A 16,204-nucleotide genomic window follows, 5' to 3' on the forward strand; every position below is an offset into this window, starting at 1 on the left:
CCCTGCTGCTGCCCCTTTCTGAAACCCTTGGGGCAGGCAGTTTCACAACTGGCCCCCACCTACTCCATAAAGCAGAAGTAGGTGGAAGTGACAACACAAAAACATGAAGGGTTGATGCCTGTTCACTGTAATTTAAAAGAGGAGGCCTCTCAGGTCTGAAGCTGGGACAAACAGTATTATACTTCTCAGAAAAGGGAGTGGATGTTTTCAGGCATGTAAACAGCGTTCAACCACAAGTTTGTACACTTAAAAATTCTGAAAAGGTTAACTTTATTGCATATTTTGCTTATGTACATACAAAAATTAATTGAACTCAAAGTAAAAGTATTAATTCTTAATTCCTAGCTTTGCAAGCCATTATTATTTTTTAAGTTCTTCATTTATTTCTTTCCAAATTTTTTCTTCTATTTTTGAAGTGTCATATTCTCGCAGCATATCAAATTCTAGCCACGGCTGGCTCCACTTCTGTGCTGCTTTCATTTTTTTCTCAGGCAGCTCAAACTTTATTCCTTTTATATTGTATTTTGGCCTTTCCCACCGTTTTGACCATGGTTTAGGTTTCATTCTTACCTGCAGCTAGGGTGAAAGATTTAAAAAAGAAAAACACATAAAAGGTATTAGGTGATCAGAAGTTTGACTGACTGTGAACTTAAGTGTTGAGACAAACGCTGCTCTAACAGAAAGCAAGCAATAGAAATAAACCAGTTTGTCATGTCAGGAAATTAAGGGACTACTTCCCACTTGACACTATTGACAGAAAAAGAGCTCATTCTATCCACGTGGCTGACAGATCTGTTAACGTGGATAAAATAACACTGTCTTGATTTATTACAGTCCTTAAATTGGCACATACAATGAGCATAATTCCTTATCTATAGTTCCACCCATTACTCTGGAAAACGAAAGCATGAGAACAATTTGTTCTTTCCTGTAAGTTACTGAGTTAATATTCTTTCAAGGGGTCTGTAGGTTGCCAGATCTTCTGAGATAGAGATTTTATTAACTCTTCCTTCCTGACAAGCACGAAAGCACTAGCATTAACATTTTTGTAGCAGAAGCTGTACTCTCTGCAAAACTTAATTCAGTGACACAGAAGCCACAGCTTTGTGTGTGTGTCTTCCAAGTTAGTTAACGAGGATGGCTGATTTTCCATTATGAACATTCTTTCATTACAGACATGGCATAAAGACATGATTTTATATACTATTGTCACCCTGGTAACACAAGTAAAAGCTGTTAACAGCCTTCCAAGATATTACAGAATATCTTGAGTTGGAAAGGACCCATGAAGATCATCAGTTCCAACTCCTGGCTCCACACAGGACCACCCCAAAATCAGACCCTTTGTCCGGAAGTGTGTGAATTATCCTCCATATTCCCTCTAAAACATTAACCTACCTTGTTTACAGGAATTTCTTCATGGTCTAAACGAGATTCAGGTTTCATATTCACATCAAAGGTACTATATTCAGGGAGGGCATCTCGCAGGTACATCAGGTTGTCATCCAGCCTCTTTTCTAGCTTCAGAACTTTGATTTCTTGGATTCGAGGACTGTACAGTTCGTAACATATTTCCACACCTTAGGGAGAGAAGGTCTGGTTTAATGATCAAATCATCTGGAAATACTAATACCAAATTAGTATTTCTTCAGTGTTCTACATCCCCATATTATTCAAGAACTGCCTTCTACTTGTACAGGGAAATACATACACAGTGCTGCGTGCACGTGATATTCCATGTGCATTGTGTCCGCACAGGCAACTGCAAATCTCTAAATCCAGTTTTGGCTAACAGAACAGACTGAGAGACATCAAACGAATGAAATTTGAAGAAGAAAACCTTGGGTTTTCAACAGTGCTTCCGTTTGGTCATGACAGCTACATACAAACTATACATATATGTACAGACACCCAGCCCTTTTGTATTTCATCTCAGAATATTGATATTTCCACCTCTCCAAACTTTGTCATGAAATAGTGTAAGAGGTTATAAAACTCTGCTAATCTGTGCTAGCTACACAGTTCATGCATACACCCCCAGTACATGTAAACACACGCTGCTCAAAGTGGGCTTGTATTTACATGGCTAGCAGTACGCTTTCTAGGCTCAAATATAAGCACAACCGTAATTAATTGCATCGCATTAGACTTACGTGGCAAGGTTCTGGTAGCAGGGGGCTGCAGGGGTGACCTCTGTGAGCAGAGCCCAGCAGCTGCCCCACGTCAGAGCAGAGCCAGTTCCAGCTGGCTCCAAAGGGAGCTGCTGTTGGCCAGAGCCATTACATGAATCTCTTACACTGAGTCTGTTCTGCCCGACTGTAAATGCTGAGTGATCTCCCTGTCCTTATCTCAACCCACGAACTTTTATTGGGGAATAAGAGAGCAGCACGGTGGAGTTTAGCTGCCTGTCAGTGTGAAACCACACCACACAGTCTCATCAGAGCACAGATCAGAAACTACTAAGTATACAGACATAAAACCAGTAAGCAGTGCCATGCCTTCAAACGTGTGGCATAACCGCTGAAGTTAAAACCCACCTTGGTCTTCTATAACATTCCGAAGCACAAAGGTAGCACCAAGCCCCTTCCCTCCTCTTTGAATGCAGATGCCCACAAAGCGGGTGGTTTTGCCATCAGCATATGGATCCGCAGTAGTAACGGCGAGTATGCTGCCTGCCCAAAAATAAATAAAAGGATGCTAGATGTACTAAAGATGTGAAGATGTACTAAATATGTATAAGCATCAGCTGAAGTGCCCATATTTCAGTATGTTTCAAAAATGTTTTCTCTTTCACTAAAAATGCCAGAAACAAAATACACTTTTAATGTGCCCCGAATCAATAAATATTAAAGCGAGTGCAGATTAATTAGAACCTTCTTCATCTTTAGCCTTTCACATTTATCTTTTACTCTTTATACAAATTGAATACAAATAATATAATGCATTTTCCTTTCTTCAGCTTTACTGGTAAACCATACACTGAAGTACCAGGACTTAAAAAACAACCAAGCAGAAACACATCAGTATAATCTTTTCAATGTAAGCTAGATGTAAAAATTAAATTAAAACATGAAGTAGTACGCATAGCATTACGAACTAGTCAATCTAACACACGATACTGTGATGTTCTATGATATCCAACAGTGTCAGAGCACACTTTTTAATCTCCCCAGCCAACGAACAATATTGACAAAATTCTGGCAGTTCTGTTACTGACCAACATAGAACTCTGGGATGTTGAAAACTTTTCGCCTCTGTATCATATCCTTTCTTTCGATATAGAATTTGAGAGGATCTGTTCTCCCTCTGGGAGGTATAAATTCAGGGCTCAAGTACCTATAAGAAAATCCAAATTGTTTAAGTATTAAACAAAATCATTTGCATAAAAAGCACCAGAAGTGTCCAAATGCTTGCCTGGAAATTAAAAATAACCACCCACGAACCATCTGTACCAGCTGCCTTTTTGGAGATATGAACTGCAGTTCACGAAGTTACTGATTTATTTATTTTTTTGTTCTCCGAGAAGCTTTTTTTACAGATTTTTTTTTTCCAAACAAAGAATAAATGTTGTTCTCAGAAAAGCTGACTGAGAGAGATCAGTTCTGTTACTGTCATCACAGCTTAGGAACAGATTATTTCATGCTTTAGTTGTAATCCCCATGGCAGAACGCTTACTATTTAATGACTTTATAGTAACAGATGTGGAACAATTTGTTATCAGTTTTTGCAGACAGCCAAACAGAGCCTACAGGACACAGCATAAATATTTGTTTGCTTTAGAGAAGCTAAAAGAGACTCTTAAAGTTATTTTCTACTCCCATAAATTATACTGTGCCAAGGAATTTCCTCATGCCCTGGAGTTCAGTTTCTGACTGCTAAGCCAAAGGCTTCCTGACACGGTACTGGCTTGGTCTGAGGGCCACTTCCAATAGACCGTTTGCATGTGGTCACTCTGGCTTGGCTGCTGTGACAGCTTAGCCTCAGAGAATGAAGCTGGACACATTTAACTCACTTAAAACTCCTGGATTTGTCCAGAAGAGAACACAAAAAAGGAGAAGACAAAGATAAGCTTGCCTTACAAACCTTACAGGGACTACAGGGGACAAACAAGACAACACACAGGGCAGCACAGAGGTTCTGGTTCGTGCTGACACAGAGATGGCAGACAACAACAGGTCTGCTCCTGATCTCCATTACATGCTCTCAGAAGAAAGCAACGTTATTCAAATGGGGCTCCCTGCTCTGCCCAGCGATTGTATGACACGCTGTATGCCTTAGGTGGGCTGTGCAGACTCCTAACTTAATCACAGAACATCTTCAGCTGGAAGGCACCCACAGAGACCATCAAGTCCAGCTCCTGGCTTCACATTGGAGCACTCCAAAATCAGACAGTATCCAGTGCCTGAAGATATTTATACTTACAGATCCAAAGGCAGAGTGAAAGACTTCTATGGTCTGATTTTTAGTAATTTTCCCATTCATGCACTGCCGTAATACTATGCGTTTCAGGGTGGAATATGCACAATGCTATATTGCCATTCTCCTCTCTCCAGCACAGCACTACCATTTTAACCACTGTGTCATTTAAAGTGACGCAAACAGATTTATGAGACAACAAAAACACTCAGAAGAAATTTTGTGAAGGCTACCACTGCTGATACCAGCAATGTTTGCGGTCGGCTCACAGCTGAGCTCTAGACGTGAGGCAAAAGCAGACACTTGACCTGTGTCTGGGTCATCTCCTGGTATACTGAGGAGATAAATGTCTTTAACAGAGGAAAACTTAATCCACTAATCCCCAAATTTGTAAATACATTAACTGGAAATTCCAACTGCTAATTTGGAAAAGCGTTAACGGTTTTTTCCTACGGCAAGCCCAGGCCGCCCTACCTCCTCTCCTCCCTCTGCCTCTGCTTGTCGATGATGACGGGCTTCGGGGGCGGCTGGAATTTCGCTGTCTCTCCATCCGTGCTCCTTCGGCACCCCGAGGAGGAGAAACACCCTGTAAGAATGAAATACTCCTTAAAAAAATATGAAAATAAAGGCGTTTCAAGCCGGGTGTCCCTTCCCCCAAACCCCAAGCCCCAGCCTGGGGCTCCCACCCTGGGGATGCGCTGAAGTGCAGCCCACGGGCGAAGGGACAAGAGGACAGAGGGACAGGGGACAGACGGACAGGAGGACACAAGGACAGGGGGCCAGGGGGACGCTCACTGCTGGGCCGAGCAGCGGCGCCCCTCAGCAGCAGCCTCCCGCAGGCCGCCGCCATGGCAACAGCCGCCATTTCCTCGCTGCCGGCGCAGGCGCGCAGGGCGATTAGGGCAAGCGCGGAGGGCCAAAAGATACCTCAGCGCGAATCGTTTATTTATTTATTTATTTATTTATTTATTTATTTATTTATTTATTTTATTATTATTATTATTTTTTTAATGATTATATGCATTGGTGTTATTGAGCTGCTCCGCGCTTACCTTTGTTTTCAGTCAGATTTCCTCGGTAACAGCCCGGATTCCATTAGTGGCTGCGCAGGCAAAGCTTAAATGCTGGGTGCAGACTTGTAAATAACACCCCGTTGTTTAATTTTTTGCAGGGATTCCTGTCAAAATAGGCCTGGCCTCATCAACTAATTTCATCAATCACGTTGCTGGGGAGGTCCCCTCAGCCCCTGTTATTTGTGGCGGGTGACTTTGCAGCCTGCCAGAGCCCCCTCGTTAACAAGAGTTATTTTCCAGTTTGTGGTTATCTGCTTGGATGCTTAACTCTTGTTTTGGTGACACGCTGTGCAGATGACAAACCACAGTATTATTTCTTCATAATCTACTAATCTGACAGAGGAATTAATGTTTGGGACACTGATGTGACAGAAGGGGGCACTCTAGCCATTAAAATACAAAAATTCTCCACCAACACTGAATACACCTCTTGAAGTAAAGATAATAATAATAATAATAATAATAATAATAATAATAATAATAATAATAATAATAATAATAAACTGTTACTAAATTCTCACTGCGTAAGTGCTATTAAAAGGGGTAGAAAGATATTTCTCTTGGTGGTGAGGAATAGATAGGGATAATCCCAATACTTTAATGGTGGTTGAGGAGATCTCAAAATGGTTGTAAGGAGATGTGTGGATTATAATTTGGGAAAATGCAGATTTGTGGCTTGCAACTGGCTTTAAAGAAGAGAATTGGATCATTCAAAGACCCATTTCTAACTCCTTGGCTGACCACTGTTGACTGCACCCTAACAAGACCACCCTGACACCTGGAACTGCATTCCCAAATTACTGTAGGTGAACCTCACCTCACTTGAGGTTCCCTAAAGGGACCAGCACCTTGGCCCTGCACACCACGTGTGGTTTCTGTGTGGTTTGTTGTAGCACCCTGGAATCGAGGCACCACTGGTTTGCCTGGCTAAGCTGGCCATGCATGCTCCATGTTAAAGCAGCACAAATGCAGGTGATCAAGGTTGACCTGCAAACAGCTATTTCTCTAGGTTCAACACTTGTACTGTGTGAGCATTTTACTAGTGGGGGACCCCCTGTTCTCATCTGTCCATTCATGGGGACAGCTTTCTTGAGTTTGCAGGTACAAGGGACTTCAGTTTCTTTGCTGAGCAGGTCATATACAGGTCAGGAAGGGCTGCCTTCCTACTTTTCTTACCTATGTAACACAATCTATGAGAATGTAGATCACTTTAGAATCATGTGAGTTAATCACTTTTGTAAAATGCTTCTAGGAGAATTTGCGAATTAAAGGCATCACTGTGCTCAGGTGATCTGGCAAATATTAAACAGACTTTGGGAATTCTCTGAATGAGTTCTGTTTGAGTAGAGCATATTTCTAGTCCCTTCTGTCAGGTCCCTGGAAAGTTCAGCTGTGGTTCCTTACTGCTACAATACAAAATTTATAACAGCTTGAATTATGGCCCACTAAGTGTGTGTCTTCCTCTCATGCAGTCATGGTCAAGTCACTCTGAGTTCTTTTTGATAAGAGTTTTGGCCGAATCTGCCCTGGAGGAGGAGGGTTGTCCCATGTAACATCCTGTAGTTGTGTTTCCACAATGCCCAGGCAGCTATGACTCAACCTAGGGATGCTGTGCCCTGCAGCTCTGTTTTGTTCCCACTAAAATGCACTGCAATTGCCTGCGTGGGTGTCTGAGTTTTGTTGGAAAGAAAACCCAGACAGGTAAAAAGTAGTGCTTGGCCTCATTTCTTGTCACCTGTGAGGTGGGGACAAGGTCTTCCATTTAAGGAAGACAGTAACATCCTTCATGTTACTGTCTTTGAAATCTTTTCCTGTATTTCAGTGTCCTTCTTGAAATATTTATTTCAAAACTGAACACAGTAGTTCTGTAGTGCTCACAGTCATCCCAGATACAGAAGAAATGTGCTGTTCACTGGTAAAACAAAAACCTGTCTGGTTGGCTAGTCCCAAGGATTGTTGTGATTGGAGTTAAATCTGCCTGACGAGCAGTCATAAGTTGTGTTCCCCAAGGCTCAGTATTGGGGACAGTTTTGTTTAACATTTTTACCAGCAATCTTGATGACAGGATTGAGTGCACCCTCAGTCACTTTGCAGCTACCGAGTTGCATAGGAGTATTGATCTTCTCGAGGGTAGGAAGACTCTGCAGAGGGATCTGGATAGGCTGTACTGATGAGGCATATCCAACTGTATGGCATTCAACAAGGCTAAATGCTGAGTGCTACATTTGGGTCACAACAACCCCATGCAGTGATATAGGTCTGGAGCAGAGTGGCTGGAAAGTTGCCCTGCAGAAAAAGGACCTGGGGGTGCTGGTCAACAGCTGGCTGAACTTGAGCCAACGGTGTACCCTGGTGGCCAAGAAGGCTAATGCCACCCTAAGCTGCATCAGAAATAGTGTGGCCAGCAAGACTAGAGAAGTGATTCTCCCTATGTATGTGCCACTGAGGAGACCACACCTCAAATATTGTGTCATCTTTTGGACCCCTCACTGTAAGAAGGCTACCGAATTGCTTAAGCATTTGCAGAGAAGAGCAATGTATGTGTTTGTGATGCAGAGATGCCTGACAGGCTGCACCAGTGATACCATGGAATGAGTTCTGAGACAGCTGCTTGAGGTCTAGAACACCTCTGAGCCTGTGTGATACTGAATGTGAATTAAGGAACCCCCAAAGCTGTTACAAGGGTTGGGGCAGGGCTCTTATTTTGTGTTGTGTGAACACGGGTAGACTGCTTCCAGGCTTGAGCTGACCTATCTACCTACATCTAATGCATGCTCTTTGGACCCATGAGGCTGGGGACTTGGTATTTCAGTCCCAGCATGGATATGTGCATCAGTCTCTGCAGCACAGGATGAAGGCTGTCAGTATCACCCTCTGAGACAGGCTGTGGTGCAGCCTGAAATCACAGGCTCCAAGATTTCTTCTGAACACCTGAGGCCATGTTGCAGCAGCCCCAACGCAGCTGTCTGTGGAGTGTCAGAGGGTGTGAAGAAGGGAGTGAAACTTCATGTTCCCCAAGGGAACTTGGATATCTTTTTAGAGGAAACACAGCAAACAGTGGTAACACCTGCTGTTGTTATGTCTCCGTACAGAAAGAGATACCTACAAGGGGCTGAGCTGCTCTGGAGGTGTGGTGTGCTGTGCGTTCACTGTTCAGAACAGGATGTCCCAAGAGGCCCAATTCCAAATGAAATGGGGCTGACTCCTGGAGGCCTTCCTCACCTCTTCCTCCTTGGGTGTACAGGAAACACCCAGAGTCATTTCCTTCAGAAATGGGAACGAACACTGGCTTGATACAGACCTGAGGACTTGGCACAGTTTGGTTTCAGTTGGATTTGAAAGTGGAAACATTGCGTTTGCTAACTCCTTTCTAAAACCTTAAATTAACATCTGTTATCTCAGTAGTGAAGTTCCTTCCCCTGCCATTTATGCAACATAAATGCATCCATCTCTCCTCTCATCTGTACTTTGTTGGTTTGTACAGTCATGCGACCACATGCAGAGCCTACAAGCGATCCCTACTCGCAGGGTTTCCACACAAAGGTAAAATGGGGAGAAAGAAAGGCTAACAAACGAATCCTGACAAGCACTCAATATGCCCTTATTGCTAGGACATATTGGCTGTTGTTATCTGGCACTTTTTTGTCTGAGTCTCCTGAGCAGCTTTTCCAGTGGAGAAATGGAGGCTCAAGGAAGCTAACTGGAAGCACGATAGATTGGGTGCTGTGGAGTAGCTCCACTGCTCTGTGGCTTGTATGGAAGTGGCCCAGGGCCTGCTTTTGTCCTAGCTAAATCCTACCCTTTCCAGAGCAACTGCCAAGTGATTCATAGTTGCTGTAGGCATACCAGTCTCTGCTGGAGCAGCCTTAGTGCTCTTCAGACTGAGAGGCCATGCATGTCATGCAGTCCAGGAGTATCTGCCCCATTGCCTAAGTCCCTTAGGCTCTCCTGAAAAACCATGTCAGCATTGGCATGAGGCAATGCCTGGATTTCTGTGTCCTCCTTATCCAAGGTATCAAAGCACATGTGTGGGACTGCTGTGAGGCTGCAAAGGAACATAAAAAAATAACCTAGAAAGGTTAGAAAGAGCACAGTGAAATTTTATTAGAATATTCAAACAGATCTTGTCTTCCTGGAACCTTGCCTTCAGTAAGGCATGAGTTGTTGCTTACCTAAAGGTGAGTTGCTGAAATTTAATAAACTAAATTATTAAACCCAAATGTTGCCTAAAATGACCTAAGGTACCAGCCCCTTCTGCCTTGAACAGCTGTTCACTGAGATGGCCATCAAACATCCACAATAGCATTTTATACCTTATTGTAAAGCAAGCAAAGAGGAGAGTGAAAACTGTTCTTCAAACGCAGCATCCTAGCACTGAGCTTGGGGAGGCGATGGACTGGAAAATCTTCAGCTCATTCTGTCCAAACACCCCCAGGCCTCGGCCGTGTTGGAGCGTACATCCTGTTGGAGCCACGCGTGGTTAACCCTGCCAGACCTGTGGACTCCTCTTTGCCTGGGGTTGCTGGAGCAATGATTACATCTGCTCACCTGAGCCCCGGGCTCTTGGCGTGCCCCTGACAAGGGGCATAGCTTTCGTGGCACATCACCTGTGTTCTCATGCACATCTATTTTCTTCCGTTTCCTTTTGCCTTTGCTGCATTCCAGCCTGGAAGGATAAATTACTATTTTATAACCTTAACAGGCAAAAAATAAACAGGTGCTGATGCTTTCTACCGGGGGCAGATGACACATGAAATATGAACTGGTGTGTTGGCAGTTGTGCCAGTGCCTCAGCAGGTACTTGCCCTATGTTCAGAATCAGAAATGTCTTTGAAGTCCTCTAGGAGTCTGTGTTGTTTTCAGATAACTGGCAATTTCAGACATGGCTGGTTTTCCCTTGTCTTGGGGTTTTGACTGTCAGGTGGGTGTCCACTCAACATCGATTTCCCTATGGGATGTGTGGCACCCTTACAAGTTACAAAAGGGACAACAGCACTGGTTTATCTCAGCTGACATAAAACTCTGTGTTCTCCTAATTTTCTGGTTCTGCAAGGCATCTTAAGAGGAATCTAATTTGGAAGCCAATATTGAAACGAATCTAAAGCAGACTCCAACAGACGGTGTAGAAGACAGTTCTTACAGTGTTGCCTCAGAGGTTAAATGAGTGAGATATTATGACTTTAGAGGAGGAAGCAAGGTGTGTGACAAAGTGAGATTAAGTTCAGTAAACAGTGTCTGGGGCCTTTCCCTTAGGTTGTAAATTCTTGGATTCTCTCGAGCCCCTATAGGTTTGAATGCCAAGGAATGTATGTTGCTCTGAGCTTCCGTAGTGTAAATGATGGAGGGTGAGCTTCTGGAACTGTCTTACAGAAAGCCTCAGCAGAAACACCTTCAAACAGATAACTCATTGACCAGCCCAGGCAATTCCTCCTGTGCTTATGTCAAACTGCAGAGAAAGATAACTCTTGGGCTGGGAATGCCTACCTCCTGCCAGAAATCCAAGCTTCTTCAGAAATGATCTGGAACATCTTGAAAACCTGAAGAGAGCACTGAGTTGAATGTCCCTATCCTGTTTCCTCCTGTTTCCTCAGATGCTTAAAAAAAAAAAAAGAATGAAATATTGGAAAAAAAAAAAAAAAAAAGAAACATTCATCTTGAAAGGCAGGTGTAATCTGAAGACTGATGGGTGAACTCCCAGGTACCTTTACATTTCATAGAGTCAATATTTGTTCTTTCTCCATTTATAACCCCATTACTCTCTCAAGGTGGGCAGGAGCTTTCAAAGGGAGACCATTTGTTTCTCCTGATGAATGCATTAATGCAGCGGTTTGTCACAGTAAATTAAACCTACTATCACAACCTTCTCATGCAGGGGAAATAAGAAGCCAAAAATTTATGATCAAATCACAGCTTTTCATTATTTTAAACCAAGCCAACCTCTGCTCTTCATTACTGTGCAAGCAGTGAGCAAGCTTAGGAGAAAATTTGATCCCAAATCCCTTGATTTGCAAAACTCCTTTAGAAATCATGACATTATTTTCCACTATGCTGGTTCAACTTCATGCCGTGTTATTCCAGAAAGATAGGTGAGAGAGAGAAACTGTGACTTCATCTTACGTCTCACTTAGCATCCACTGAATTCGTAGAAGGGCTTCCACCTGAGAACTGGGCTTTACCAGCTTCACATCTCTGCCTCATCCCCCAGAAAGGCAGCAGCAACTATGGACACCGGCTTCCTAACCCAGCTGAAGAAGCCCTCCACTCTTCTAGGTAATTCTAACACCATTTGTGGCAGTTGTTTTTCACTGAAAACTCCTCAAATCAGCGCTCAGGTCACCCTGGGACTCTTTGTAGTGAACAGAGCTGTTTTCCTCTCATGTCAGAAGGTGCATTTTGTGGAGGGAGGGTTATGGGGATGCTAGCTGGTGTGCTGTCTCGGGGAAGATTTGGTGAGCTGAAAATAACTAATTCTACCTGTTGTTGCAGGAAAGAAGAAGAAGGTGTTTTGGCTCGTGGGGCTAGCAGGTGAAGCAAGAAATTGTCAACAGTGTAGTAATGAATAGAAAAGATTCTCCTCTGCAAAGGGCTGGTCCAGCAAAAATTGAAAAAAGGATTGGAATCTCCAGTCCCTTTTTCCCTCACCTCCTACAAACAGACCAGTGCTTCAATCATTCACCAGAGGATGCTTCTGTTTTTGAGGTATAATCTGAATATACAAATGTCACCTTTTATGCTAGCATTATGCAATTCCCTGTTGTTTACAAGCACTAATCATTAGCTTAGTGCTTGCGAGCAGCTCTGCACATAACAGTGCTGTCAGTCCAGGCAGCCCCTAACCAGGTGAACTCGGACATCTCCTGTAATCTCCCCAAATCTCCTGCAAGCCAGCTGCGTAGCCTGCTTCCTTCCTCTGTGCTCTTTGTAGCTGGTCCAGCAAGTAATGTTACTGCAGTAAGTACCAGGGAGGGCTCTTCCAGCCAGGTGTCCCGAGACAATGAAGGCAGCGATATTTCGGTATGGGATTTCTGCAGTGGGAAGTGTCTCTTGTTTAGAAGTTAACTAGAGTTCCCTAATGCCACTGTTGGGGCTACAGAGTGCAAAGGTTTGAATGGCCTGAACTTCCATGCCATTGTAAGCTCCTCGGTCTGTTTGAGATGACATAATCCAGCTCTGTCTGCAATGCCCAGCACACCTGGGCTTTGTCACTGGATAGTCTCCTGAGACCATTGTAAGATAAATAACTGGCAATAGGATTGTCCTGAGCACTTAAATGCACGTGGAAGTGTACAGTTACTTTTGAAACACTCCCTTCAAATAGAAAAAAATAAAATAAGGGAAAAGAAATTGTACTCTAAGTAATATTTCTCCTTTTAAGTACATGTGAAAGGAGAACATTTCTGTTCTGCTTCCTGCAAATGGCAGACCGAGTCTATTGTTGAATTTGCACTCACGCTAGTGAAATTACACTTGGGATTAATGTTGCCCATTCAGCAGAAAGGCATTTCCTTTATTTCCCTTTGATTTCTTACCAGTTTCTGATGTGTGAGCCAGCATTTTTTTTTGGTGAAATTTGCTATCTGCACGAAAACAGAGAAATACCCTGTGCCTGTAGGCAATGATAAGCCTGAGGCGAAAGTTGATGTCCAGGTTATGCAGGGAAGAGATTTGCTCCCTATACATTCCTCATGTGCTCTTGGGCTCTGCCTTCAACTAGACCTGCCCTCCAATAAAGAGAATTTTAGAAAGTGATAAGCTTCAGTGAAACTGCTTTCCTGCAATCTGGAGTTGTTCAAATTTGCTGATGATCAAAGGACTTGAGGATGTGAGGGACTCAGAGAGCTGTATTGTCAGTTCACTCTCGTGGGAGAAGAAAGTCCTGGTGTTGAACCAGAAAAGTCTGTAAGGACTTTTTCACTGACTTCAGTCTTGAGCCCAGCCTCTGCTGAATGCCCCTGTAAGAATGATCTATCTATAAGGATGTTGGAGCATGGCAGGCAGCAGCCTGGGCTGTGTCTGTGCTGGAGGCTGGAGGTGCGATTGCAGAATGCAGCTTTTCCTGGGCAGCTCTGATCAGGCCTGCCTGAGGGACCAGGGATATTTGATCTGTTCTTAGCCCATGCCACTGCATCTTCATTGCAGAACTTCTGAAACACCAACTGGGGGTTTAGCACACACCTGGCTGTGCTCTTACAGTCTTTGAGCACAAGCTAGCTCACTTTAGATCTTCAGCTCATAAAAAGGAAAGGTACCAATCCTATTAATACTGACACACATGCTGAACTCTCTGCATAATTTCACTGGCTTCTTTCAGACCTGTACACTAACCAGTATCAAGACTCATTCCTTGGCCCTGAACCAGCTGTCACCATCTGGCCACATTCATACAACAAACTGCTAAGCAGGATTCCTCCCTGCCTGTTGGGAATGGATGAATTCCCTTTTAGGCCCTAAACCATGCTCAGGAGTTGCCTGGATGCTGGGTGGCTTGGGTCAAAAGTGTGCCAAGAAGAGATCTAACAGGTAGCTGTAACCAGAAGAGCTGCAGTGCCTGTGTCCAGACCCTTGCTTCCTTCAGCTTATTGCTATAGATGTAGATGTGATGCAAGGGCTTCATGGCCATGTTTGGAAACAGTCATTTTGGTGGGAAAAAAGGTCTCTGGCAACTAAATGGCTTTCCCATGTAAGTGTCCTATGCAAGTTATAACAGTAACTGTAATAAGGATGGGATGCGACCGTGTGTAGATGTGTTGGGACAGGAGCATCTTGGGGACTACTGAAGACTCTTCAGTAATTCTTGGTGCTACTGCACTCACATGCCTTCAGGCAGAGTCCACAGTGCTCAAGAGGTTTGGGATAGGTGCTGGAGCATCATTTTAGGTGTCATTTGAAGGCTGAATGTTGAGATGATTCCTACTTTTTATCAATGTACATCATGGCATGTTTGCCCCACAGGACAAGCAGAGAACTTCCAGACAAGTAAATCTGAGGAAGGATTCTGGTGTCTATGGAAATTAATGAGAATGTAAATTATGTAGGAGGGTTGGTAGGAAATGTGTGAAAATGTTAACAATAGAAATATTTGGAGACTACAAAAGGATTCACAAAAAGAAAACAGAAAACTAAAACCTTTCTCCTCATGTCACACCCCTTATTTGAGTGTACATGGCTGCTTGAGAAAGCAGATACCATCAGGGGTAGATATTTTCAGGTGTAAAATTCATCCTTTTTCTATAATAAGCAGTTCAAGAGTGCTATTGAATATATTGAAGGAAAGATAGTGATAGTAGTGAAAAAGCCAATATGTGCTATCATCCAAGTGACTGACAAGCCCTCACAGAAAAGCCATTAAGAGTGGACTAATGAGACAGGTCAAGTGGGAGGAAAGTTTCATGTTAAAGGTATAAGGGAACAGTGTAAGTCGTCTTAAAGGTCTTGGAGGACTTCATGGTCTCAGCTGGGTGCCATATGCCCACATATCAAGAAATGTCAGGAAGCAACATCTAAAGAGTCAAGATAGATGAAGCACGGGGAAAAAGAAGAATTCATGTCTGAGAAACTCTGGTCACTGAAATCCTTGTTTCTGGAAATCCTTATGTTACTTGCGATGGCGTACGAAGATAAAGTATGGAGATGACTCCAGTTCCCTGTAGTTCTAGTGTGGTGATTAATCTAAGAGCACCCCCCACACAAGGCAGCAACTAAGTCTAATTGGACATGCAGGTCTGAAACTGGACATGGGGTAATGGCTTTAAACTAATAAAGGGTAGATTTAAAGGATGTAAGGAGGAAATTCTTTACTGTGAGGGTGGTGAGGCACTGGCACAGGCTGCCCAGAGAAGCTGTGGATGCCCCATCCCTGGAGGTGCTCAAGGCCAGGTTGGATGGGGCCTTGGGCAGCCTGGGCTGGTGGGAGATGTCCCTGCCCATGGCAGGGTCTTGAACTGGATGATCTTTAAAGTCCCTTCCAGCCCAACCATCCTATGACTTTATGAAATAAAGCACCAGGCTGTACCATATGCTGTAACTTAGAACATGTCATTACTGTGAGGAGAATGCCAGCTGAGAGCGGTTTCAACATCAGTTACTTAGGACAGCCATGAGAAGAAAGGTTTTAGCTTCGTTGTGAATCCTTTTGTAGTCTCCAAATATTTATTTTTGCAACATTTTCACACATTTGAAAATTTTGCTTCATTCAGTATAACATTTCTCAGTGTTTCTGTGAGATAAATGCATCCTTTGGGGCCTTTGCTATACACAGAATTAGCAACACTCCCACTCCAAACCTGTCCCAGCATGGAACAAGTCCCCCAGGATTTATATTTGTTTTGTAAACTGGGTTGATGGAGTGACACAAAGTGTGAAAACTTCCAAGGCTCATCGGTTTGAATATTCTGCATAGCTGTTTAATGTTGGATACAGAGACAGGAAAAGATTTTTACTCCTGAGATTCCTGGTGTTTTATTGCAAAACTGCAATATATGAACTCCTGTGCCTTCATACTGATGAAAGCAGACTGTGCTCACTTCCATGAGTAACCCCATCTGTTTCCATAAGACACTCCTAGGGGAAAGATCAAGGAAAAAAAAAAAAAAAAAAAAAAAAAAAGAGTACAAAGAGCCATACTATGCTGGCAAGCTTTGCTAGGTTATTTTTGATACTCTCTCCACCTAGTTTAGACAGTATTCTATAGGTATAAATGCATGTATATTTATGCA

The 16,204-nt window shown here is 43.3% G+C and overlaps 1 protein-coding gene across 1 annotated transcript; it reads right to left on the minus strand.

Annotated features, from left to right (window-relative positions):
* Positions 1–253: 253 nt before the first annotated feature.
* Positions 254–5,315, minus strand: MRPL19 (mitochondrial ribosomal protein L19). Its single transcript, XM_084512911.1, has 6 exons — positions 5,212–5,315; positions 4,891–5,002; positions 3,218–3,336; positions 2,538–2,672; positions 1,399–1,580; positions 254–576 (listed from the first exon to the last, which is right to left on the minus strand). The coding sequence occupies exons 1-6, from the start codon at positions 5,279–5,281 to the stop codon at positions 361–363; spliced, it is 834 nt and encodes a 277-aa protein (XP_084369037.1). The 5' UTR covers positions 5,282–5,315; the 3' UTR covers positions 254–360.
* Positions 5,316–16,204: the final 10,889 nt, after the last annotated feature.

This window comes from Aythya ferina (assembly GCF_964211825.1).
Source record: "Aythya ferina genome assembly, chromosome: 3".
NCBI classification, from domain to species: domain Eukaryota; kingdom Metazoa; phylum Chordata; class Aves; order Anseriformes; family Anatidae; genus Aythya; species Aythya ferina.